Source organism: Scatophagus argus, chromosome 7, assembly GCF_020382885.2.
Source record: "Scatophagus argus isolate fScaArg1 chromosome 7, fScaArg1.pri, whole genome shotgun sequence".
NCBI classification, from domain to species: domain Eukaryota; kingdom Metazoa; phylum Chordata; class Actinopteri; family Scatophagidae; genus Scatophagus; species Scatophagus argus.
In genome coordinates this window covers 16635348-16661285 of record NC_058499.1, presented here as the reverse complement: position 1 = coordinate 16661285, position 25938 = coordinate 16635348, and the positions used below count along the sequence as shown (strand labels likewise).

The window sequence follows — 25938 nt, the reverse complement described above, 5'->3', positions numbered from 1 at the left end:
CCTTGGCAGCAGAGGGAAATGTGGCAAACATCCCGGCATCACAGCGGCTGCTGCTGTGGATGATTTAAGGGAATATATTTACAAGACGTGACCATAAAGGCACAAGGGCACTGCAGACGTGAGAGCATTTGAAAAGCCTGACTAGCAACCCACTTAGCTGTGAATGTGCCTTGTCAAAGTTTTTAACGTTCCCTATGTGTTCATGCTATCGGTAAACTGAACTCCCAACATCAGAGGACATCTGAATGCAGAAAACCGTGGAATTTGCCCCTGAATCGTGTGGGTTCTGCCTAGCTTTAAATTACTGACAACAAAACAACTTTGTGTTATATTCTGTCATCTGTGATAAAAATCATTGCGGCATGATAGGATAAACACACAGCTGCACCACTATGGGCTTCTGTACAACACATTTGTCCTCCACCCCTTTCCTGTTTGTTTACCCTGGAAAGTAAATATGCTGGCTGTCACACACTGAGCTGAGCCTGCCGAGTACTCTGGCTAACTCCCGCCTGAAACCCTGTGGATTTCCATAAATACTCTCATCTGCTGACACTTGTCAGGTTCAATCCCAAGCATGAGTACATTTTCTTTACATATATCCATCTATACATTGATGAATGTCCAAACAGTTCTTCAAGCATCTGAAATCTAATGTTTTTTAATCAATCATTTCCACTTTATGCCAGTGTTGTTAACTCCTGACCATGTGTTTAGAAGTAAGTAGATAGATATTATGATTAATTATGTAGAATTGGATTTCGTTGAGAAGATTTAGAGCTGTCTGGCTTGGCAGGGTTTAGATAAGCTCCAAATCCTTGTTTGGTTCCCGCTGTCTGGACATGCTCACAACATGGTGCACCTACCAGTGGCCGCTTAGGATACTGCACACACGCTTAAAAAGTCAAAATAACAATAGTCAAAGGTGTTTCTCCTTGCATTTCTCACTCATAGCATTTTAGTTTGAAAATAATGGAATATTCAGGTCATGTGATCCTAATGATGTAGAGGAAAAAAAGTTATAATTCTGAAAATCAATGCAATACTTGAAGACCCTTCATATCTAACTGTATGTGTATTTGTTTCTATACTACATGCAAAGTGAAATACAGCCAGCCCCACCTGCTTCATATCTAAACCCACAGCACTACAATCACCTAAACAGGACATTAACAGATTATGATGATGTTTCAGGACACCGCGGAGATGGAATTATTTCTGCTCATACAATGGCACTCCACATGAACCCCATCCAAATCTACTTTGGGAGGTTTCGGATGAATGTAAAAGCTGAACAGCTGACCTCTTTCGCATGAAAACTGATCGATGGATATTTATCACAGGCAAGTGGGCGTCTGGGAAATAACCTCTTCGAAGTGGATGACAGTGAGCATCTGCACGTTACGATGATGAATGGGGCCACAGTTAATGAGTCTGACATACTGCACTTATGTATTCCTATGTGTCATAGTGAGTCATTGTGCACCGATGGGAATAAAACACCCTCACTCGCACCAAGAAATGCTTTTCACATCAAAACAGAAAGTAAGATACATAATGCCACAGTTGATTTGAGTACAAACTTTACTTCTGACTTAAGAGATATGTTTTTTTACAAACACAAGGTATTATACATAATGTAATAACACAACTGCTTTGGATTACATGGAACATTTAGTAAATAACTAGAAAGATGTTTATACTAGTGTGGCACGTTACTAAATCACTCTCTATGTTATTCTAAGAACAAGTTCAGTAACTTTATAATAGCGTTCATTTTCTGCTGGAGCCCCTCCCCCTAACCTCTTCAGGAACCCCCGGAGAGCCTCAGATTTGGAAGAAGTGATTGCGATGATGATGATCATGTATAACCCACGCAGATGAAACAAACAGAAACAAAACACTCACCATCAGTCTTGACAGTAGGTGGCATTAGAGAGGTCGGCTCCAAAGGATTCAAAGCTACTGGCCCTAAATAAGGTGACAGTGTGTGAACATAAGAGGAAGTAGGCTACAGTACACATGGAGATCGATGGGATTTCTGTTGAACAGGCCTGCCTCAGCAGTGGACACGGAACATGATCGAGGAGGGAGACTGTTGTCTGTGCAGTCCGGCTGTGGCTGGCCCCGGAGCAAAAGCTGAGAAGTATTCCTAAAACCAGGTTAGCCGCTGTCACACGCACAGTGGAACTGGCATCTGGCACAATGTGCGTTAGTCAGTGGCTTACCTGCTTTCAGATGTTACACTGACAGCCACAAACAATCTGTAGATGAACACAGACAAAGGCTGTGTGATAAAGTCAACATGAGAAGGGGAGATCAGTGGTCGGCCTATATCTTATATATTCACATTAATCGGAAAATTTAATGTACATAAAACAAAATCCTTTCAATTAAATTGACATATATGCCCAGCACTGTAACAAACTGTAGCCTACTATGGAATAAGAAACAACAGCTGCCTTCCAGTCAACGATGTATGGATTTGGCGACCGAAATATATTTCCATTTTAATAGTGATGAAAAAGTTCCAAAATAATTAGCATATACATCTGACAACTGTAAAGATATGTATAGAAAAACTACACGTATTGCATGTGGTCTATTGGCCCACACCATATAGACAGAATAAAGAATAGTGGCAGATAAAGGGAGCTACTTACCAGTCCCAAGTTTTCTTTTGGATTAATTTTCCAAGATGAATTCTTCCATTTTCGCCAATAAGGACTAAGTCTACCGTTTATCCAAGCATCAAAATTGTTTTTTCTCTAAAATAAATCACAGTGCATGATTAAAGTTAGGTGCATTTTAAGACTACAGTATAGCCTACACCGACGCAGAAGTTCAGTACACTTGCACTACCCCTACCCTGCCCACCCCTGTATCTGCAACCCGACCTGGTTATGCAAATTGGGAAAAAAATGGCATCACATACAGCCAATGAGCTGCCACATTGGAGTTCAACGACGCATCCATTGTAAGCAACTGACAAATAAAAAACGCTAGGAGGTGGGTTCTACGCGGTCAGCAAGTTCGGTTGATCGTCAGAGTTATAGTTGGGGTGCGGCGCGTTCAGTTCTGCACGTCGTACATTAGGAATGAACCATTATCGCGTTAACAGTTTCCTATCCTGACCGACTATTTATCATAAACATCAATGCGAGACAGGTTTCCTTGTTCTTAAATGGCCGGCTTGTGATGCGACAGCTGGTACTGAAGGTGGGTTAAGTGCTGTTTAAGCCGGTTTGTCAAAGGACGCCCCTACCCCTACAGTGTGAAGTGGTTGAACTCGGCTTACTTGTGTACAGTGTTGCCATGAGCTGAGTGTGGCTGTGCACGTACCAAGGATGCAGCACGACGGTCTGATCTGATGATGACTACGGCGAGGAGGAGGTGGAGGACGAAGGCGGTGATCACTTAATTATTTACGGTGCGAGAGTTTAGAGCACCATGACGTCACTATCACGTTGTACAGCAGCGTATCCATTTGAAACTACAATTAACATTTAATCTATTGAATCTTCAAGTTCCTTTAAGAATGTCATTACCAAAGTTTAGTACATAAGTACACAATACACTGGTGTCAAAGAATAGTAATCCCATCACGGCATATAGGGATAACTTTTATATAAAAAGTTTTCGGCAAAGACGATAATAGGAACCCCCCACCACCACCACCATCACCACACACACCACCCCCACCTGACCCTTACATCACCCTTGAACTTGATGTTCTCTCTTTGTTTTGGGATATTAGAAAATAGCCTTTTTGTTTTTAGTATATAAGGTTGCATTTCCCAAAATTATGTCACATGCATATGGGTAAGTCTGCAAGCCTACGCCTTCAAATCCCTTTCGGATTATTCACAGCTAGGACACACATAACCCCATGACAAAGTGGCAGATCAAGATTACACTATATTACGTAACGGTTGATTTTGACAAGTTATGTTTACCACTAGGGGGCGACAGTGACCCGTTTATGGATTCTGGCACCGTATGGGAGCAGTTGTAGTTGTTACTCATAAGAAGCTTATTTTAAAGACTGTGATTCGAGCGGGTTAGGTACTAAATGTAAAGTATAACCTTGTGATAATTTATCCTTAGGTTAACTCGTTAATAATTTAACATTAACAAATTTGTTTAAGTAGTGACTTTTTTTCAAACAGCTTACAGTGTGATGTGCACTTTGAACTTTATTACTAAACTGAACCACTATAAATTGTCTATAATCAATTTGAGGCCATAGGTCATGTGTATGATATTTTGTGTTTTATAACTGAAACTGCCACCATAAAACTTGAGATTATTTTTCTTCTTATCTCGCGTTAGTTCATGTATTAAAATACCCGTTAATCAAATTATAATGATAGTGAGTGCAAGGTCAGTCTTATGTTTCGATTTTTAGTTTGGGGGCTAAGGTTTACATTTGGATTACAGAGCATGTCTTTAATGTAATAGGACACACTTTCATAGGCACAAAAACCCACAAATAACCACACGAATTCACAAATCCCTTGGTTTTATTCACGTGTAAAAAGAAAAAAACGGATACTGTCCCTTTAAAAGTCTGAGTGCACTCGGCCATTTCCGTCTACAGCCAGCCGGTGGTGTCCATCAACACCCGTGGAGACTTCAAAACACTCTTAACAAACCTCCCATTACTAAGAGTGTAGGTTTGAAATTACTACCAAACGCTAGAATGTGACATTGAAGTCATGCAGATTAAATCTTTGTAAATTAATCCATACACTGAACGTTTTAAGTACAGTCCGAACGAGCTAGTATTTGACGTTTGCTAAATTTAGCTGTTTGAGGTTAGCTAAAACGGTATACTGAAGCTAATGTTACGAGCTAGCGTCATTTGTTCAGTGAGAACGGCGTTATAGGTTGGCCCCATATTCTTGTCAGTGTGTTTATCCATAATGTATGAATCTACATACACGCTGCATGTATATTTTGTCTGAGACATAGATGAAGCACTCTATGTGATGCCAGTTTCTTCTTTGTTTACAAATGTAGCGTTAGCATTGTCTGCAGGCTGCTACTAGCTAGCTAGCCGGTGTTAGTTAACATTTTCTTTTTCGTCAGATAGCAAAAGTAAGTTACAAAATTCGGTCCTTTAAAACTGCTGTTCTATAGTTTCAAATGTCACTCATTGTCAGTAAGAAGATATCTCTAGACTTAATTTGTCTTGTCACTGTAGGTATCGCTTCATCTCGTAGTTCAAGAGCACATGGTTGATAATCGTTTTTCTTTTTCTAGTTAAGGACTCGGGGATAAAATTTCGTCATTCATAGACTTGGCCGAGAACCTGTTCTCTTCAATGCCTGTCTTCTAAACAGTGAGTAAATTGGCATACACGTTGTGAGATTAAGAAGGTGTGGCATACATAAACTGCAGACTTTATAACGTTATCTGCAGCTGTGGTCTCTCTTCGAAGGAGTTATTTAAAAGAAGAACTGTCTGAGAAATTACTCATCCGTTCCTCTGATGGTCAGCCATGGATGACGATGACAGCCAAGATGAGATGATCAACCGCAATACGTCCCATAGCAAAGGGAAAAGGGCTGCGTTGTGGGCCATCTCAGGTAGCTTGTGTCAGATTGTTGTGTATCTTGAGGAGCCCGAATGATTTACTCATTTGTTGATCATTCAGCAAAGTGCATTTCTCTCCCTAAGAGTTCAATATCAAGCATAAAAGCTAAAAACCAAAAAAAACCTAAAAGCTCTTAAAACCACATGCATTTATTTATTTATGCATGCATTTTTATCGCATTTTGTCTGTTAGATGACTCAGACGATGTTGAAGAGGAGTCTGAGGAGGGAGAATCTGACAGTGGTGAGGAAGATGAGGAGGGTCACCTAGATGGAGAGGATGATGAGGCAGAGGATGAAGAGGAGGATGGTAGGAGTGGCTAGATATGCTGTTTATGTTGTTGTCAAAGATGATGATGATGGGGTTTTTTTTGCTTGTTTTTTTTCCCCAAATGATCAGGTGAGTGATGAACTTGATGAACTTAAGTCTTTGATTAAGATTCATGCATTTATGATTTAACAAACATTAATTTTCTTGTAGAGTTGAAAAAGATAAAATAAGCTTATTTGAAATCTGATGCACTTATGGTATAAAATGAGAATATTATTTTGTGCCCCCTACTTTGTGTTTTTTTGTAATTTTCTTTATAAATATAGTTTGTATAGGACACATAAAACAGATTTCTACCCGTTTTCATCAGATGAGGAAGAGGAGGAAGATGCAAAGACTGACAGTGGAGCTTTTGGGGGAACCTCTGCAGACTTTGCAGGGATGAACTCGGATGAGGACACAGACCAGTGTCCCATCTGCCTTAACTCGTTCAACAGCCAGCCTGTTGCAACACCAGAGAACTGTGAGCACTTCTTCTGTCTTGACTGCATCCTTGAATGGGCCAAGGTGGGTCTAACTTCATTTGGTATAAGCCTAAGGTGAAAGCACTTAGGCTTACCTTTTACTTTTTCAGTTTAGTTTAAGCACTTTTTAAATGCCCATATTACTGATTATTAGTACATGTTCTGCATCTAAAAATCATCTGGGGGAGAGGAAAGTGAATGGTTTATTTCTCAATTTTGTTCTCATCCACCTAGAATGCAAACTCATGTCCTGTAGACCGCATTGCCTTCAATAGCATATACCTAAGGAAATGTTATGGAGGCAAAGTGAAGAAAATGGTAAGTTTACTCAGTCCTTGGTAGTGTAAAATAATGTTGTGTGGACCAATTGCTTGTGCGTGCTTTTCATGATGAGTGCTTCATTCAGATCACAGTACAAAAGCCTGTGAAGGAAGGTCTAGAGGAAAGAGTAGATTTGGACTTGGAGCAGACCAACTGTGAGGTGTGTGGGGGCACTGACCGTGAGGACCGCCTTTTGCTCTGTGATGGCTGTGATGCTGGGTGAGATGAATGGTTTATTAATAGATAATCCTTTCTTAGTGTGTTGAAAGTCAGCTTTTAGCTTTTTATCGCCTTAAATTCTGATCCAGATCACCTGTCACCAGAGAAATTTGTTGTTGTTTTATTTTCTGTAGTTATCACATGGAGTGTCTCACGCCACCTCTTGACTCTGTTCCTGTAGAGGAATGGTTCTGCCCTGAGTGTGATGCCAACAACCGTAATTCAAGTAAGCCTTTCATTTATTTGCATTCCTTTTTGGAATTTGTTCACTTTGTGGAATTGCTCTTTGTGTATTTAACTCATTTTCAACAAAAAAAGTACTGCAAAGAAACCCAAAGTCATTTAAAAGCTATTGCTTACCTACTCCACATTTACCTGTAGTGTCATTCATTATATTATACATGTTATACGTGCTCATGCTTCAGAACTTAGAGAATTGTTGGTGCTCATTAGCATCTTTTCACAAGTCAGTCATTTAAAACTTCTTGACTCAGGGGATTCAGCTGAAGAACACAGTGATACAGAGAGCCTACCTTCTACTGCCCACCCTACCTCCAGTCGCTCCCACACCCGTGCCGCAGGTCCCACCAGAGCTATAGCTCGGACTCAGCAGAGTGAGAGGGTTCGAGCTAATGTCAACCGACACCGCATCACACAGGCACGCACATCACAGGTTTGGCATGAGGCGTGATGCTTTCGTCTTGGCTTATTTTATAACTCCACAACATACATGCAAGGCTGAAACTTACAGGAATGTCTTGATATGTTCCACAGAATTTGTTGTTGTGCACATTAGATTGACTGATGACATTAATGTCATGCTAAGTAGTGAATTTGGGTAATGTACTTAAGTACTACTCACAGCAGGGGTGATGGCGTGCTTTTTTGACATCTGGTGTGTTTGAAATAGTTTGTTGTTTGAAATCCTTGTGATAAGAAGTGGTACATATATTTGGGAATTGTCTTCAGACAATAATGGTTTGTGAAAGCAGTGAAATAATTCAAGTTTTTCTTCCTAGTTGGCTCCCACGTATCTGATTCAGTCCACATGGCTTGATGACACTATTAATGCTGTGGTTGCTGGGCTCAACACGTCTGTTTACATAAGGGACCTCGCACCTCGCGTCTCATCAAGTGGCAGGTGCAAGACCAGTAAGTAAGCACAAACATATGAATACATAATCATTTTTAGATATGTTAAGTATATTCACAGGCACACTCATTGACAGATGTAGTAGGTGAAAAATCAAGGGGTGACTGTGAAATAGTAATGTGCTTGTAATGAGAGTTAACTTCCGTCATTAACTGAACAGGAAAGCGCAGAAAGATCAAAAAGAAGAAGGCATCTTCTGCTGTGGGCAAAAAAGGTAAAATGGCAAGCAAAGGAGTCAAAGGCAGGAGACGGAAAGTGAGGAGAACTAAGTCCAGAAAAAAGCTGGTGAGTGTGCCTTCAACATCAGTCTTGAGATTTAAATGATTTTATTTTAAACCTTTCACTAGACCTATCCAACACTGAATGTGAACAATAAATAATTAATTTCTCTTGTAATCATAAGATGCTTTTTTTTCTATAGATAAACTCTGTGTAACTGTGCTTTCCCACTAGGTGTTGAAAAAGACAGCCACTCCTCGAAGCCGTATTGCAAATAATCTTGGAATTGTAAAGGACAAGAAGAGCTCTTCACTTCCTACAGTATACCGTCCATCAGAGCACACGCTAAGTGGCATGCGTGCTGACATAGGCGCTGCATCCCTGTCTATCTATGGAGATCCATTTGACCTGGATCCATTTGTGGATCAGTAAGAAAACTGGTTAATATTGTGGGACTGATCCAAATACCATTATAAAAACTTCAAATATGTCTTGATCTTCTTGATATCATATAATATTTAGGGAATGCACAGAGATGGTCACTACTGCCACTCACATACTGGTCGAGGGGTCCTCACTCTTTGGTACAGTAACTTTGAACCAAGTCGTGTATACTCCCATACGGGCTGATTTCTATGACACAAGTCTAATGTGAGTTTTAGACCTGTGTCAGCTTACAAACAAATATTTGAATGGTTTGGGTCAGCTCCATCATAATCTTTAAGTAGGTATCACTGTCATCTAAGTATATAGTGCTGGTATAACGTGTTAACGTATGTTTTGCTATGTCTGTGCATTTGTATGTATCTGAGCATATATGGTGTTAATGATTGTGCAAATTGTGATTTACAATATTGTTATGACCAGCGAGGAGGAAGAGCAGCATGCCCATGTTACATCACTGTTGGAAGCCAAGAGGCGAGGGATCTCACGCTCTGCTCTTCGCTCTCACCAGCCTGTAGCTCGACCAGTCACTGCAAGCCTTTCCAGGTAAGATCCTCTTGAAGCCATATATAATATGCATTTCCTACATATTATATGGTTATCCAGAACAGGTTTTGATTTGGCTCTTGTTCTTGTTAATACTTAACCGTTTAACAAGCTTTTTGATCCTGTTTATTAAGCTATATCTTTACCATGAATTTGCTGCTGCATGATGTAAGAAAGCTTGGTTTTTGAACGTCACCAGTTCTGTTTCTAATGACAAATGAGTGTTTATGGTAGTCTAAATTTGCTGAAAGTAAAGGTGCTTTGCGTTCGACATATTTAGATTTTTCTTTTTTTTTCTTTTGGCCAAACAAACCGTAAGAGTCTGTAGTCAGTTTTGCTAAAAACAGAAACTTATGATCAGATTAGAAATCCAAAATGGTCAGACAGCAACTCCAAACACTACTAAGTAGCATCATGTAACACATCATATTTGCTTCTTTGCAATATCTCATAAGTGAGATGTGTAAATCTCAGTCGTGGCGGTCAAGATGGTGTCTAGCTTGATGAATACTAAAGAAATATGGTTGATCTAATTAAAGTTTGCTTTGCCTTTCCAGGAGGGCTATAGCTGTCCCCCAGTCAGGGGGTGTTGTAGAGGCAGCCCCTGTGCCTGACCTGCTGGGCAGCATCTTATCAGGACAAAGCATGCTTTTAATGGACAGCTCTGATGTTGTTATTAACCGAGATGGTTCCCTGAAAGCTACAAAGCCAAGTAAGTATGTGGGACATATTTTTAAATACAATGTCTAAACAGTGAGATTTTATTAAATATGTTGTCGCTTTTAAATTTTGAGTGTTGTGCCACGTGGTGCATAGTAGAGGCAGACAGAGAACCAGAAGTAGCTGATGGTAAAGACACAGCGCTGTTTATATTAAGTTGAGCTCTTGAATATCAAACAAACTGACTGCTTTATGTAAAATGCATGTCCAGTTGGTGAATATCAACTAAAACTTAACTGTACACTGGCAGACAGTTATTTCACACTCGGTCTCAGCTTACTGACTGAGCCTGACTGAGCTATCCCTATTTCTTGTTTTCCTCAGCACTGTTTTACTTTACTGTAAACAGTGTGCAATGTGTAAATTAATTTCATCTGCAAAGCAAAATGGAAAAAAAAAAAAAAAATCACATTTCCTTTGTTACAGTGATGCCATCAGTGTTAAAGCCAGGATGCAGCAAAAGCAGTAGCTCAGGCGATGCCAGCACCCAGATCAACCCAGTGATGTCACCCAACCAAGGAGATGGTTGTCTGTCTCCCCACTACAGCAGAGACCTACCAGGATCCTCCCATAGCTCAACAAACAGTTATTTTTCCCAGAACTCTCCTCACCTACCCACCCTGATGCCCTCCTCAGTCAGCCACACCCAGTTGCCTCCTCATTCTGATTTACCATCTCGACGTCATCCGAGTTTGCAGCCACCATGTCCAGTCAGACCCACCCAGGGAACCAGTGGAGTTAGAGCCCCTTGTCCCTCCACCGTAGACTCCAGCTCCAAGAGCAAGGGAATAGCCCCTTCACTCTCCCAATCTAAAAAGGCACCGACTAAGCCCATGTGGGTGGATGTGTCAGTGCTTCCTAGGATACCAAAAATAAAAAAGGACAGCAGTGGTATCACAAATGATGGAACTAATAGAAGCAGTAGTAGCAGTGGTGGTAGTAGTAATTCTACCACGAGCAGTAATGGTTATGGCATGTCAGAAAGAGGCATGAACAGCCTGGCTGGGGACAAGGGAAGGCAGCAAAGTGTAGACCAGCAAAAGGGTCAGGCTCAGAGGCCGAGGCCTGATGGAGCAGGATCGTCATCATCCTTCTCCAGCTCATTCTCTTCCTCTTCCACTGCCTCCCCTGCCAGCCAGCCACATTATTCATCAGCTTCCTCCTCTTCCTCAGCAGTGAGCTTCCGCATTAACTCCAGTGGGAATTCCTGGCATTCAAGGCGACTGAGCATCACGTCATCCTCTGCCAGTGGAGGTAACATGCAGGAACCCTGGAGAAAAAAGGAAGAGGAAGCAAGAAAGAGGCAGCTGCACAGGGATAAACAGATGCTCTTGGCACCACGTACGCTGGTCAATAAAGAGCAAGATAGTAATAATATCTATGATCCCTTTAACCCCACTCTGTCTGACTCAAGCAACTCAGACAATGAAGCTGAGAGCACAAGTGTGGATGGCAGCTCTCAACACGCTACATGCGAGGATAAAGCTCGTAGTTTAGGAAACAAGGAGGGTTTAGTGCAAAGCAAGCAGGATCTGGTTCATGTGAAAACCGAAACACAGGAGATTGAGATCTCAGAGGAAGAACCAAGGAGAGCTGGTGCTCATGACACCATATCTCAGGAGGTCAGATGTTCAGAGGAATACGTCAAGATTGAAAAAGACACTGAGACCTTGAAAAGAACATTATTACTTGACACTAAAGTTAAGAAAGAGCCAGGGCTAGAAGATGCAGGGGAAGGTGAAAGGTTTGGTGACAGTGTAAAAAGTTTGAAATCAGAGACAGCAGGCACCCCATCACCTGTTCATCACATCCTACCTCCTTTAAAGAATGAGAGAGAGACTTTACAAGAAGAGAGTGGTCGGAGTGTTGGAACTCCCAACAGTGCTCCTTCTAACTGTAAGAATGATTCATCAGCATCCAGCTCTACCCCTACCTCAAAGAAACAAAAGGCAGAAACTAAATCAGATTCCAAATCCTGTTCCAAGTCTCCATCAAGAGATTTGGACCATCGGAAGAAAGGCTTCCAAGCTTCAAAGGAGCGATGGTCCAGCAGTCCGGAGACAGACAGAGGGAGGAGGGGAGAGCATCACTCCTCAAGAAAGGGAAGTCGAGAAAAAGAAAAGAAGACGGACAGTGAAAGGAGCTCTAGGCGGTCAAGGTCCAGGGAGAGGAGAAGGGCACGCTCAACGTCAGAAAGCTCTCAGTCCAATTCCCCTGACAGGACTCGCCAAAAGAGACGGCGATCGCAGTCCAAAGACAGGAGGCGGTCGAGGTAAATTTAATGTAAATGTAACGCTATACTTTGTCCAGTATTCCTGGTATCACCTATTAAGTAGCCATCCATTTGACATTAAGACCTTAATTGAGCACCCTATGTGTTTTTCAGTGAAGTTTTTGTTTCTGTCATTACCAATTTTAGGTCCGGTTCCAGCTCTAGCAGCCGAGAGCGTTCACGGAGGAAGAAGCATAAACAAAGGGGCAAGGAGAGACACGATGACAAAGAGAGAGACTGTGAGAGAAGACATGTGTCAAAGGAGAAAAGACATGGCCGGTCTCGCTCAAAATCGCGGTCAAAATCACGTTCCAGATCCAGATCCACATCTAGATCAGAAGACCATAAACAGGGCCTGTCTTTCTCAAAATCGCGGTCAAAATCACGGTCAAGATCCAGATCCAGGGAACGGAAGAAAGACCACATTCGACTGCAAAAATCGTCTCTCCCTTCCAGACACAAGGTGGAGTCGAGGTCAAAAGACAAGAGCAGACGCAGGTCTAGATCCAGCTCAAGAGAGAGAAGGAAAAAAGAAAGCTTGTCATCCAAGAATTCACAGAAAATTTCAGGCACCTCTGTTCCGTCCTCTAAAGACACAAAACAGTTACAGGACAAGAAAAAAGAGAAGGGTATCGCTCGTAGCTCCGTCAAAGAGGAAAAAGTTGCCACAATAAACAAACAGGAGGCTCCTTCCTCTATTGCCACCTCTAAAGTTAAGAAGGAAGTCCAAGATGTCAGGATAGACAACCAGGCCACAACAGCAGAAATTGCAGAACAGACAAAGACTGGACAAGAAATTAAGACAGAAAGACAACCACTTCTTGATATGTTTGAAGATTCTCCTATTAATAAACCAATAAAGAAAGAAGAAACTGACCACGCTGATTTGATGGCAGTCAAAGCAATAGATGAGTTTGGAGACAAAGCGGATGCCGTTAAGCCAGAGATATGTGAAATTCCCATAATTAAATCTGAGCCAAGTTCTCCACATCCACGCCACGTGCCCTCTGTCACCTCATTTTCTACAGTGACCACACCTGTCACAGCAGACAGCCTCCAGGAGTCTTCAGTCTCTCAGTCTCACCCCGTGTTACTGGATGAACAGCCAAACACAGCTGGATTGGCTGTCCCTGTAAAGCAGGAAGTTCAGCAACCCTCAGACTCGGATGATGACTTTAATGTTGATGTGATGCTAGATAACCTGGACTATGTGAAGTCTGAGCGCACAGAGGGAAGTGCTGTGTCCGTCAAACAAGAGAAAGAAGTAGAGGAGGGGAAGAATGAAGGAGGTCCGGTACCAACTGTACAGGGAACGAAATCAAAGAGTCAAGTGAAGAGGGTTACCTGGAATATACAGGAGCCTGAGGGGCCCCAACCAGAGAAATCTGCAAGCAGTAAGTGTTTCGAGTAGATGCCTCCACACCAGTTTTTGTTAGCTGGTCACATAATTTTAATAGGTCATGTTAACAGATTTGGCTAAATTGAAAAAAAAACATAAAGAAGTGAAAATAAAAAGATGTAAAATTAAGATGTAAATTGTGATTTTGTGTTGTGTCTTTCATACGCAAAAACTTGGTGTTTTTTGTTTTTAAATAACTATATCCTAATGCTTTGTCTTGCAGGCAGAGATCTAAAATGTTTTTGTCTCTGCTTCTCTGTTAAATGTTTTCTGAATTCTCTCTCACACAGAGCTGGCTTTGTATAAGTTGAGACTCAAGCAGGAAGGAGCTCGCAGACCCTCTTCTACAGGCCAGACACAGAGTCAGGTAGGACGGGCACTTGTCACTGTTGTTAGTTAGCTTGATATTTCTAGCATCAAGCATTCAATGCTATTAAATGGCCAGAGGGTGGCAGTGTTGACCTGCACAGTACATTTGCTGGTTTCACATAAAGTCACATGGCCGAAACTGAAACTGACATTGAAGCATTTTTCAGGCTAAACGAAAGTAAAAGCCATCCTGTAGTATTTGAAATTGTTGGTTACACATCTAATGTTAACCACATTTTCCCAAGAAGGTTTTTGTGACTAGGCAATCTGTAAACGTAAATGTGTAACATATACATTTATGTAAGATATATACAATACAATTATGTAAGTCTAAATACAATCTTTTATCTTTTATTCTATCCTCAAGTCATATTTTAGACTTATTTTCATCTTCTTAGTTTTTAATCTCCCTTTACTTTTCACAGGACCTAACTGGAACTGTCAGTGACTCCTCTAAGAAAGGTGCTGTTATTCCGCACAGTAGTTCCTCTAGATCTGATGGTGTACATCCTGAGGGGTTATCAGCCACTGGACAAGGCGAGGCTGAGGAAGGGGATTTGTCGAAGAAAGACAAAGTGAGTCTGACTTGAGATGGTTCAAATTTTGATTTTTGTCCCTTTTGTTTTTGTGTTTGAATAAATATTTAAACTCCTTGTTACTTTGAGATTATTTATGGAGACTCTATCTTGACATTGTAATGTCTTGCTCCTGCCAACAGTATTTAAAGAAGCTGCACATGCAGGAGAGAGCCATAGAAGAGGTGAAGCTGGCTATCAAGCCTTTTTACCAGAGGAGAGACATCAACAAGGAGGAATACAAAGAGATTTTACGCAAAGCCGTCCAGAAGGTAGGTTGAAAAAGTATGGACAGACCAGTTGTTAGGCCCATTTTCAGGTTTTTTTCTTTCTTTAATCCAATTGCCAATAAAATAAATGTAAAAATATGCTACTTTGCCTCTGATGTAGCATCCTGTTTCTGTGTGTAGTCACCATATTGTGGTTTCACTCAGCTTTGCACTGACAATATTGTCTGTTTGACTGCTTAGCCTGGGTAATAGTCTAATACAGAATAGTCTGAAACTACAAAGTAAATAGCGACTGAAGTTGTGAAGTAAACGTAGTTTTGAGTAATTGAAATACTCAAGTACAAATACCTCAAAATTGTATCTGAGTACATAACTTTATTAGACTGTACTCATTTACCTTCCATCACTGGTTATTATAAATTTCAACACTAAAACTTTGATTTTTATAGCTAATGTATATTGGTTCTAGTAATCGGTTATCAATCTCCTCGATATCTAATAATCGATATTGGTGTCAGCCTTGAAAACCCACATTGAAAAAGTTTAAAAAGTTTGCAAAAATATGCTGAGTGGTTTGTCACCAACCACAAACTTGAAGTTCTAGTAGCATAAGTACGGTAATAATCCCAGGTACTTCTCAGCGTCTCCATGAGATTTTGTATATAATTATCTTGTGTTCCTGGTCATCAGGTGTGCCACAGCAAGAGTGGGGAGATCAACCCAGTGAAGGTGGGCAATCTGGTCAAGGCATACGTGGACAAATACAAGCATGCTAGGAAACACAAGAAGGGAGAGGACTCAGGGAGGGCACAGGAGGTTCACACTGAGGCCGTGAGAACCTCTGACAGCCCATGAGGGGCAGTAGACTACAGGCAAGGACAGCCACTTTGATCACAAACACTCATTCATACATTATGTTACAGTGTGTTTTACTTTGTGTCCTGTGACCACCGGGTGTGATCTCAGACTCTCTGACAGAAACGGTTAATTAAGATTTGCTCACAGCCTCAAGGTGGAACATTTTCTTTAATATGGAGCTTTCTATCTTAACTGAATTTTGAGAAACTTTTTTCATCGATCACTTGAACAGCACAGTGATTGGACCGTCACTGCCAAGAACTGGCGTTTTTGTGAACAGCTCAGAAACTTAGTAGGAGACCCTGAGGTTGTGCCTTGAAGAGGCAAATCTCAACAGGTTCTCCATGGAATGATAAATCAGGTAGCTTTTCCACAGGCATATCACTGGGAGGATGCATTGTGTTTGAGTTTTCTATGACTTTTTGTTTTGTTTTGCGGGTGGGAGGGGGTATTTATCAGTGGAAAAACTCGTTTTGTGGGCTATAAAGTGGTATAAAAGTATGCAGAGTATGCATATTGAAGACATTTGTCATATTAAGGAAAGACACTGTTATGCAATTTTTGTAGAAAATTTGTTAGTAGAGGAATTAAACAATTTTAGATTTGACTGTAAATAATATAGATTTGATATGTCCACTCACGTGTTCCTGTCATCTGTGTTGCCTGTTGCGAGTCATTGACACAAATGGTTCGTAGGTTTGTAGAGTTACTTGGTTTATGTTTTTGTATGAGAGAGCCTTTATTGTTGTCTTCCACATCTCTAATATCCTTGTCTAATGAGCAAAACGTAGTCCATTGTGTTCTACAGGTAAAGTCTGGCTCAGTAGTTTGAAATGAATATTGGAGTCATTCTTCCCAAATAACAGCCTCTACTCTTTAGGCAGCCTATGTGTTCTCTTATGTCCTCAGCATTATCTTTGTTTTTCAACACATGCCTGAAATGTAGAAACCAGATTTTAGAGAGCCAAGAAATATTTTGTTTTGTGCCAAACAGATAAAAAATAATCATAATAAAAAAAAAAGAAAAGCACCATTTCCCTGAATAAGTGAGATTTAATTTCTTTTTGGGCATTCTGTTTGTTAACAGTGGAGAGTACAACGCCAGTACAAGTGATGTAGACTTTATTTTGGAGTCATAAGGATTATAACACAGATGTTATGTCTCAATGGCTGAATTGCTGCCTCTGTTATCTTGCATAAATGTTTAATTAGATGTTGTCACTGTACAAGATGCTGATTTCATGTTAACCTTAAAGTTGTTTTTTCCTTTTTTTTTCTTCCATATTTATGTTAATTAGGTATTAAGCTCATTTTATGGACATAATTCTTGAGAGATCAACTTACAGTTCCTGTAATGGGAAAAAATGGAATATCTCATAAGTCAGAGCGTTTCTACGGCAGGTATGATAGAAATAAACATCCCTTTAGTTGGGAACACAGGATCCTCACAATGTTAATCTTGAGCCTTTTCCAGTTTTTAATTACAGCCTCACTGTGACTAATTCGTCATGGTGTTTTCAGTGTTTTCTGCATTTCTTTCATTAAGACAAATGTTTGTGAGAAACTAATTCAACTTGTTCATCATTTCTTTTTGTCTATGCTAGTTTGTCTACTGTAAAACTAGTTAGGTGGTTTGTTGGCCTTGCCTTGTACCTTGTTGTCATGTTTAATTTGGCTTTATAAAGCCAAGATTTAGGACCGGAAGAATCCTAAAAAACACAACAAAAAAACAGGTGCTAATGTTTATCTGAATGTATCTTTTTTTGTTCTGTATTTACTTGATCAACCCACAAAGGAGGTTGGGGATCCATGAAGTATGTTTGACATAGCCAGGCTTTCATTGCTTGAGCCCCAGTCGGATAATGAGTATCATGACGGTTAGTACCAACTTTCTTAGCCCAACGAGCTCTGTATGAGTTCCCATATAAAGGGGTGCTGATTACGCCATTTGACTCTTCTTCCTCACAAAATGGGCAGTTCAGCTCACACCAACTTCAGTCAAGAGGTCAGCAGGTGTATGTGCTGGATAGCTGTGAGGAATATGTTGCAGCAAAAAGCAACACTGTTGCTTCAGATAGTCAAGAATTGCATTGAGGTCTGTCCCATAATGAAGGATGTGTGGGAATAAAGGAACATTTTTTTTGTTTTTTCAGTAGTTTTTTTTTTTTTTTTTTTTTTTTTTTGGACAAATCAAAGTGAATGAGTTTTATTAATTGGATATTATTTGTAATTAATACCAGTGCACTAATCGTTTTATTCTGGATCCGTGTTCTTTTAGCTGCTATACCAACAAAATACAATGGCAGCAATCAGAACCAAGCATAACATCATCGTCCAAAGAGGTCTATAGTTGTTGTGCCATCATTGTTCTTTTAGTTTATGCATCATATGCTGTGTAAAATTTAAATATTATAAATTTAAAAACCTGAAGCTTTGGGCGAAAAAAATATTTTCTGCATCACCAGCTGCATGCATCTAAGTTCCTGTGTCCAAAAACCACAAGATGGATATAATTTGTGCTGCTCTGCTGAAAGTTAATTACATAGCTATGTTCAGTGGCATTACTAAAGTATGGCTCAGCACTTTTGCATATATAATGTATTCCTTTAGCTGAGAATCTATATTGCGCTTAGAGAATATCATTAAGGAAGGTATGAGCGAATGGGCGGTGTTATTTAAACCCGTTAACCCGTTAATCTTGCTTCGTAGTACACCCCCTCTGCTGTTTCTAAGAGAAAACACAAATGATAATAAATCGCTGATGATAGATGGGGTTTTGTGTCAATTTTCTGTCCTGTCATCATATTTTAGCCCCAGGGATTTGGGGGCATTATATGGTAACATAAAAAGAAATACCATAAGAATCATAGTCATGGCTGTCGCTCAAATTGAGCCACCACAAATGAAAACTATCTATTAGTAGTCACTGGAGACCAGAAAGCTTGACTGCTATGATTATAAATATTATTATTATTAATATTATTATTATTCCTGCCATTAAATTTGCCTTCCTTTGTGTGAAAATAAACCAACTTTGCACAATGGTTCAGTCCTATGCTCAGCAAAATCATGACTTTCCCTTGGAGTCAAAGGTTGTGGGTTCGAGCCCTGGGCATTTTAGAAATAATTATACCTAATCAGCAGAATCCTGATAAAAGCCCGTTCATTTGATTCGGGAGTGTCAGAGCAAGGAGACATCCCAAACCTGCATCCACCAGACTGAGAAACCCTGGATGAGATATGCATGATTTCAAAGAGAGCCTTTCTGAGTAGCACATCTTATAGGTGCTCAGGCGGTGTGTTTTGTGAATTCCTCCTAAAAATGCCTGGTCCTGACTGGGTGCTGACTCAGCTATCATTTGTATTTTCTTGCCAGGGGCAATTTTTTTTAATGATGAAAACTAAAGTCTAAGTCTCCCTTTCTTTTGTGGGTATCACATTTTTTTTGTTTATTTCTTTTTTTTTTAAAAAAGGCTTGATTTGTCTCTAGGTCATACCCTAAAATTGTTTTACAACCCCAATTCCAAAAAAGTTGGGACACTGTGTAAAATGTAAATAAAAATACAATCAAATTCCAGATGAGCTCACACATTGCGTCACAGTTGTAATAAATGAAAAAGATCTCATTCAGGGTTAAAGATTTTATTTGGAATCCAGAAAAGGTTAGATTCATTTAGTAAACATGTATAACTGTATACATACACATACATATACATACATATGTGTGTATGTGTGTATGTATATTTATATGACACATAAAAAAACTTTAAAAAGACATTTTACTCAACCTTCAGCTACATTTTACAAGCATATAAATATGAGATCAAAAAGCTTTACTTGTTACAATGGATTTACCAATGTATAAGGCAGTTTCATTAAGAGAATCTGATATTTACAGTTCTCATAAAAAAGTTTATTCTAAGGTAAGGCCACTGGCTTTCAATAGTGGAGGAATCCTTTTCTGGACATCTACTTCTGTAGTGATAAAAATGTCAAGTTTTTACCTCCAGTTTATGACTAACATAAATTGAGGGGGAGGCGATGCAAAGCAGGAGGGTGGTGTTACACTTTCTGGCACATAATGCAGTACCCAGTTTATTCATTCCTGTTTCATTTACTGTGTTGTACAGAATGCCCGATGGACGAGTGAGACAAAAAATCTGGTGGATGCATTTTCTAAGTCTGGTAAAAACTGTTTTCTTTCCTTTAGAATTCAAGAATGAGTGAAAAGGTTTTGCCAGGATAATGCCTCTAAGTCCCTGATTTTTCTTCATCTGTGACAGAGGTGGAAAAAGTTTTTGGCAGATGACTCCTTTTTTTTTTTTTTCTCAGGATCAGGTTTTAGCTTTTGTAACATTTTGGCCACAAGAGGCTAAAGTGCTACTACTACTCCACATAGCTTTGTTTCTTTTGGCTAGAAATGTGTTTTAATTGGCTAAACAAAAAAAGAAATAAATAAATTTTTTTCCTCACTTGGCTCTTGGAGCTTCTGTAGTGATGCACTGAACAGGTCACCAGTTTTGCTAAGATTTTAGCGAAGCTTTATGTAAAGATTGGGATGTGGTGCATCATAGGTCCCGTAGGTAGATCAATGTTCTATACAGAGGTGGGTGCAAGATGAAATTTCACATCGGTGGCAGAAAAGGCAGAGCAGCCTGTGCTGGCTCTAGCTCAGCCAGTGGCAGACCAAAGACAGAGCTAATGAGATCATAGAGGCTGTTGTGCGAGATCTGCAGGCTGATGTTGGCGCTGTGAAGAGAAGAAGCCCCCTCCATGTGGGCCATCTCATGAAAGTGTCGACAGATCAGTGGGACAACCTACGGAGGGAAAGGGAGACAGACCTTTTACAACACATGAAAACAGCCTAACTGAAAGGAACTGAACTCAAGTACTTCATGTGGCTTTGAGATGAAGCTCAGGTATGTGTGTTACCTTGACTACGATAAGTTTCTTCTCCAAAGCTTTTCCATCGGGAAACTTCTCTCCAAAGCACATGTTGATGGTGTAGTCAGGAGAGCCACCGTTGTTCTCTTTAAACTGTTTCAGTTCTGAACACAAATACAAACGGAACCAGTAATTTCCCAGTGCAAACTGGCTTCAGATACTGCATAACCACTAACAAGTTGTAGTTTTGTGCACAGAAATGAGCAAGGGATCCACACCTACCATGCACATACTTCTCAAAGCTGAGGAGCTCCACCGTGGTGTTCTGGGGCATCTTTCTTGGGTCTGGGTGAGCCACACTCGGGTCACAGGTGCTAGCAAACACATGGCACCTGTCCTGCCTCAAGGCATAGATACCAGTGTCCCGTACCTCCAGGAGTAGACCTTTCTGGATGCTCTTAAGGATGCGGTTGGTGTAATCAATCTGGTATAAAGAAGGTTGTAATTAGAAAGAGTATGACATAGACAAGCTCTGTCACACAGAGGATGTACAACAACATGGCACAGACTTAAGGGAAAAATCCCTTAAATACTTTGATGTGCTGTGGATTGTAGCAGTTAGTAAGAGTTTTAATAGATTATTTTGGAATTAGTTTGTTTTTTGACTGACTCAATGACTGAGACTTGTGACCCCCCGTCCACCCCGGACAGAGGATATGGCAAGTAACTGTGTATAACATGATCTTTTTTGGATTTTCTGTGTGTATTATTGCATCTTTTTACTTTCCTTTACTAAATGTCTTACAGAATTGGCAGAGGAAAGTCAGATAATCTGTTAAAAGGTATTTTTAAAACAGTTTGTGGTGGATTTTTTCATTATTTAAGCCAACTGATGCAATTATGTACCTGTTTGTGGTCCAGCAGACCAGCTGTGGAGGGGAAGCAGATGTGATAAGCATTCAGCTCAGGGGCCTCGTGTTGGTAGTGGAGCTGGACACGGGGAGCGTTCACTGTGATCTTGAACATTTCTTTTTTCCTGTAGTGGATGGAGATCTCCAGATCATATATACTTGGCTGCTGAGGTGAACTGAGGACTTGAGGAGGATTTGCTGCAAAACAAACAAGCAAAAAACCGAAAATCCATGTAACGATCACATCTCAACATATGGTAAGTTGGTTTGTTCTTTTTTTTTTCTACTTTGTTTTTTTTACTTTTTGAAAAAAACTTCTGTTTCATTTCAATAAAGTCATTTAAATTTTATTTAGCTGAACATACCCTCGTAGCAAGATGGCTGATCTGATAGCAGCTGTGGGTGGATATCAGCTGCTGCAGAATAGCTTTCAGGGACAGCTAGATTGTGCTGAACATAATCCTCTGCCCACTGCTCCTCTGATAAACATGAAAAGCAGATCAAACTACATTTATCCTTCATTATAAACCATGTAAAATCATAAACAGGTGGGGAGGATGAAGAGGCCTCCTGTACCTGATGGATGGTTCCCAAGATCCAAGGCCATGAAATTGTTAAGAAGATTGTGCTGTTTGGAGGAAAAAGGTACAGTACTATTTATTAGGTATTAAAAGAGACGCTGACATCTCAAAGTGATTCTTAATGGAGGGAAGTGGAAGTAGGCTCTAGGCAATATTGCACCTCAGCTCCTGAGGGGAAACACTCTCTGGGAGAGCTGTAGATCTGCGGAATCATGTCAGAACACCCCTGGGTGTCTTGTGCTGGCAGAATTTCATAGTTATCTGCAGATAAAGAAAACAGAATCACTTTCATTTACAGTCAAACTCTAAATGGTTCCATAAGGGATTGTTTGGAATAAGTTACACTTACAGTCAGTGTTCATAATCTCATAAATTTTATGAGGGTCATCTGAATTCTTGGAATTGTCCTGTATCAACTTGAAGCGCACAGAGAGTTGGTTCAGAGCGCATCTGAAGTTGGTTTTCCACCTGGCCTTGTCATTGGGGAACTCGTTGATTTTACCACTTGCTACTGCCCATGCCTGTCAACCATACAAACCACAGTTGGCCATATTTACACACTGGAAATGTTGTACTTTTTACTCCACTACATTTATCTAACAGCTAAGTCTGACCCCCCCCCCCCCCAAAAAAAAATGTAAAACATAAATAAAACAGAATGTGATAACTTGCTAATCCCCTTTTGACATATACTCAGTTTACTCAGTTGAAAGCAGCACAAAGACAATATGTTTAATATTTTTGCCCAACATCAACATAGATTTTTTTTTAAATATCTGCTTATGTTGAATTTGGAAAGTTGTGTACGGCTCAGAAAACTCCTATTCGGAACATTTCACATGGGAAACACGTGGTAGGATTGTGACTGGACGTGACATCCTCGAAAGGCTCAGATGTTCACAAACAAGGATGTGAAACATGCGGTTGTATAACAGATATTAATACATGGGCTGCAAAGGCAAATGATTGCATTCTGTTTTACACAGCGTCCCACCTTTTCTAGAGCCAGGGATGTAGTTACTTCACAGATTTGGATTTTACAGAATGGACTTGTTAGTTTCACCAGGTTTAGCAACAACAATAAAACACTGCCTCCATCCGTCATTTAAAGGACACAATGCAATCCCAGTGGAACGATGATGCCTCACCGAAACTTGCTCTCACTCTCAGACTGAATGGTAATGATCACTGGTTACGTTTATATTGGTAATATATAAAGCAGAAAATAAGTACATTTCCATCTGGTTACTTTTATTGTTTTGTATCAGAAAGTTTTGACTGCAGGATTTTTACATGTAACGGAGTATTTTAGCCATTCACGCTGTGGTATTGCTTTGTTTGCTTTGACTCAGTGAAAGCAGAAGTGCCACTGATGGTGTTAGTGTGCTATAATTGCCCTCAGCAACACCTGGCATACCTCAGCACTCTGGCAGTAGAGAAATGAAAGAATCCCTAAAGAATCATCAGTCATTATCTACAGTAACCTAAGAGGAGCGTTTCTGGCACAGTATTATACTTAAAGCATTTACCCCCATCTTTCAATCCAAAGGTATTAATACGGTATTAGTGTCTAATCTAATCTAATCAGATAATACTTGTATTGCAGTGACAAATTTAACAGAGGACATTGAACTCACCCGGAATATTTTACTGTCTTCGTCATTGCAGTCCTTTCTTGAGTTATGCTTCCACGGGACTCTGAACTTGTTTTGGTCCACATAGCGCAGGCCCGTGTACTGGCCCGTCTCCACCTGCTCTATGAGCCAGCTGGCAAACTGAGGCTTGGGAGGACTACAAGGAAACATGGCACATCAGTGTTGCTCTTTACAAAGACATCTCTGCATGAGGAAATGGAGACAAGCACCTTAACCACGCAAACACAACACTGAAAACTACTGACAGCTTACACAGTTACACGTTTTTCTGTTCTTATACAGAAGGTCAGAAAGGCAGAAAATACTCAATAATAATCCTCAACATGGTCTGACCAAACAATATTCAGCAGCCTGCACACTTTACTGAACCTCACTACTGCAGGGGTTGAGTCAATCCAGACACACAGCAAGTTTTACAGGGAACTAACTCCTTCACGATGAGTGCAATCCACTTCCGACAAAACAAAGTATCCACATATAATGACAATATCTCCAACAGGCAAAGGAGAGACGGAGGCGAGGATGTGCAGTTTCCTACCTTTGCATGTCTCTGCAGAGGGATTATTCTCATAAAAATGTGTCCTCGGAGCACCCTGGCTGGTTTTATATAAACCAGTCCAGTGAGGTCATGTGATGGTTTAATGTCCCCTCCCCAGCTGGAAGAGAGGCGGAGGCGGGGGAAGCAAACGGGCATTTTCCGACGAACGGGTGCGTCTGATTCGCTTGTACGATTGAGACGTGCTCACGGTCGATAAATCGACTGCACCCTCTGCAGACCGGATACAAAAACTGCCGGTCAGAGAACCGGAATTTCTGCCACCGACAGTTTCTGTTGAGAAAATGAAAGTCGCGTTACCAGTTGTGTTTTCTTGCATCACCACGTCACCCTCCTTTCATCATCCAATTGTTTTTGCCTACGAAAGCCCACGGAGTCAGCCCTGGGTGTTTACCACCTGAGTGGCATTTGGCTGGTACTTTCATAATAAAACCAGAGTCCAGAGGCGTTTACTGTAGGTTAGTGTAACTCGTGATAGCGTTACTCCCCTCCACGCCTTGTTTTTTATTGATTTGTTTTGTATTTATATATCAAATACTTAAGTGGGCGTATTGCTTTTATTTGTCTCTAAAACTTACTTTCTTAAAGAGATATCCTACTGTATGCAACGTGAAGCTGGTTAAAGCAGTCATGTTTTATAATAGACGTGATCAGAATCCGGGGATTTCTAAACAAATTAATGGCGACAGATACGTGCAAGTGTGATGTTATAAAATGAAGACCAGACATTCAGAATGTTGTGATGAATCCGTAAAAATATGAGAAGACTTCAGTATTTCACACAGTGAGAGCAACTTCTATAGTCATGTCATGTTTACAATGCAGTGTTCTGCACGGAAGCCTTGGGTTCTGGCAATCATGTGGATGTTCTTTAAACACGTGCTACCAACTTAAATATTGCAGACCTCAATACATAGGACCCAAAGGATCCAACACTCATCCTGTGTCGCTTCTCCTGATAGGTCAGAGCTTTTTGGCAGCACAAGAGGGATCTACATAATATGAAGCAGGTGTTGCGGTTGATCTGTGAAGCATTTTCATTTTGACGTACCCCGCAGATTCAAGGCCCACTGAACATTATCTCAGTAGTTTCAGTTCAGATGACAACTGTGGGGTCTGTCAGCTCCGAGGCACTTAGCTGACTACTTTTGGAGTGGAATAGTTCATTAAAATGTCATGTCATGAAATCACCTTGTTCCAGTGAATCCACCAGCCAACTTGCCGTAGTTTATAATAAATGTGTATTCAGATGTTTTGGGGGACTCACAGAGTCACAAGCCTGCAGGTGTGTGGCTGTGTCATGTGTTTGAGTGAGACACAGTATTTATAGCCACTGGGGATGCCCTTGTTTCTGTGGCATACATTTTAGTCTATGTGACTAAAAACCATTATTCAGACTGTTCCAGATGAGGCTTCATTTCCTCTTTTTATCAGTGTTTTCTAACTTCACTACATAGGAAAGCACAATTTAAAAATATTATTAGCACTCATTGGGGGGTCTTGTGCAATTTTTTAACCACAATCACTGGACTAAAGATCACGTCCTCTGTGTCACATTTGTGTGCATGCAGAAGGTCACTGAGCTTACTTCTCTTTACTTACTCTCTAGGGGAGACTTGCTGTCTTTTGTCAG

The 25938-nt window shown here is 40.5% G+C and overlaps 2 protein-coding genes across 7 annotated transcripts; one reads left to right on the top strand and one right to left on the bottom strand.

Moving 5' to 3' along the window:
- Positions 1–3070: 3070 nt before the first annotated feature.
- On the top strand, positions 3071–20158 carry phrf1 (PHD and ring finger domains 1). Of its 6 annotated transcripts, none has more exons than XM_046394915.1 (21): positions 3071–3219; positions 3309–3430; positions 5266–5344; positions 5444–5591; positions 5792–5908; positions 6240–6436; positions 6628–6711; positions 6800–6933; positions 7068–7159; positions 7428–7606; positions 7953–8085; positions 8247–8371; positions 8540–8733; positions 9173–9295; positions 9853–10007; positions 10442–12287; positions 12435–13681; positions 13977–14053; positions 14481–14630; positions 14774–14902; positions 15551–20158. In XM_046394915.1, the coding sequence occupies exons 4-21, from the start codon at positions 5504–5506 to the stop codon at positions 15713–15715; spliced, it is 5235 nt and encodes a 1744-aa protein (XP_046250871.1). In that variant the 5' UTR covers positions 3071–3219; positions 3309–3430; positions 5266–5344; positions 5444–5503; the 3' UTR covers positions 15716–20158. The 6 variants fall into 6 exon arrangements, with proteins under 6 accessions (XP_046250871.1, XP_046250869.1, XP_046250868.1 ...); XM_046394913.1 differs by having other exon boundaries at positions 5425–5591; XM_046394912.1 differs by lacking the exons at positions 3071–3219; positions 3309–3430 and adding an exon at positions 4429–4672.
- Positions 19919–24539, bottom strand: irf7 (interferon regulatory factor 7). Its single transcript, XM_046394923.1, has 10 exons — positions 24288–24539; positions 23732–23885; positions 22444–22615; positions 22255–22355; positions 22090–22141; positions 21879–21992; positions 21509–21711; positions 20885–21086; positions 20651–20766; positions 19919–20535 (listed from the first exon to the last, which is right to left on the bottom strand). The coding sequence occupies exons 1-10, from the start codon at positions 24293–24295 to the stop codon at positions 20344–20346; spliced, it is 1314 nt and encodes a 437-aa protein (XP_046250879.1). The 5' UTR covers positions 24296–24539; the 3' UTR covers positions 19919–20343.
- Positions 24540–25938: the final 1399 nt, after the last annotated feature.

Coding starts and splice junctions, on each gene's coding strand:
- phrf1 (XM_046394915.1), top strand. CDS start 5,504: ATGGATGACGATGACAGCCAAGATGAGATGATCAACCGCAATACGTCC. Junction 8,734..9,172: donor CTGGATCCATTTGTGGATCA/GTAAGAAAACTG, acceptor TGTTATGACCAG/CGAGGAGGAAGAGCAGCATG. Junction 9,296..9,852: donor GTCACTGCAAGCCTTTCCAG/GTAAGATCCTCT, acceptor TTGCCTTTCCAG/GAGGGCTATAGCTGTCCCCC.
- irf7 (XM_046394923.1), bottom strand. Junction 22,356..22,443: donor TGAGATTATGAACACTGACT/GTAAGTGTAACT, acceptor CTTTATCTGCAG/ATAACTATGAAATTCTGCCA. Junction 20,536..20,650: donor AGAAACTTATCGTAGTCAAG/GTAACACACATA, acceptor TTCCCTCCGTAG/GTTGTCCCACTGATCTGTCG.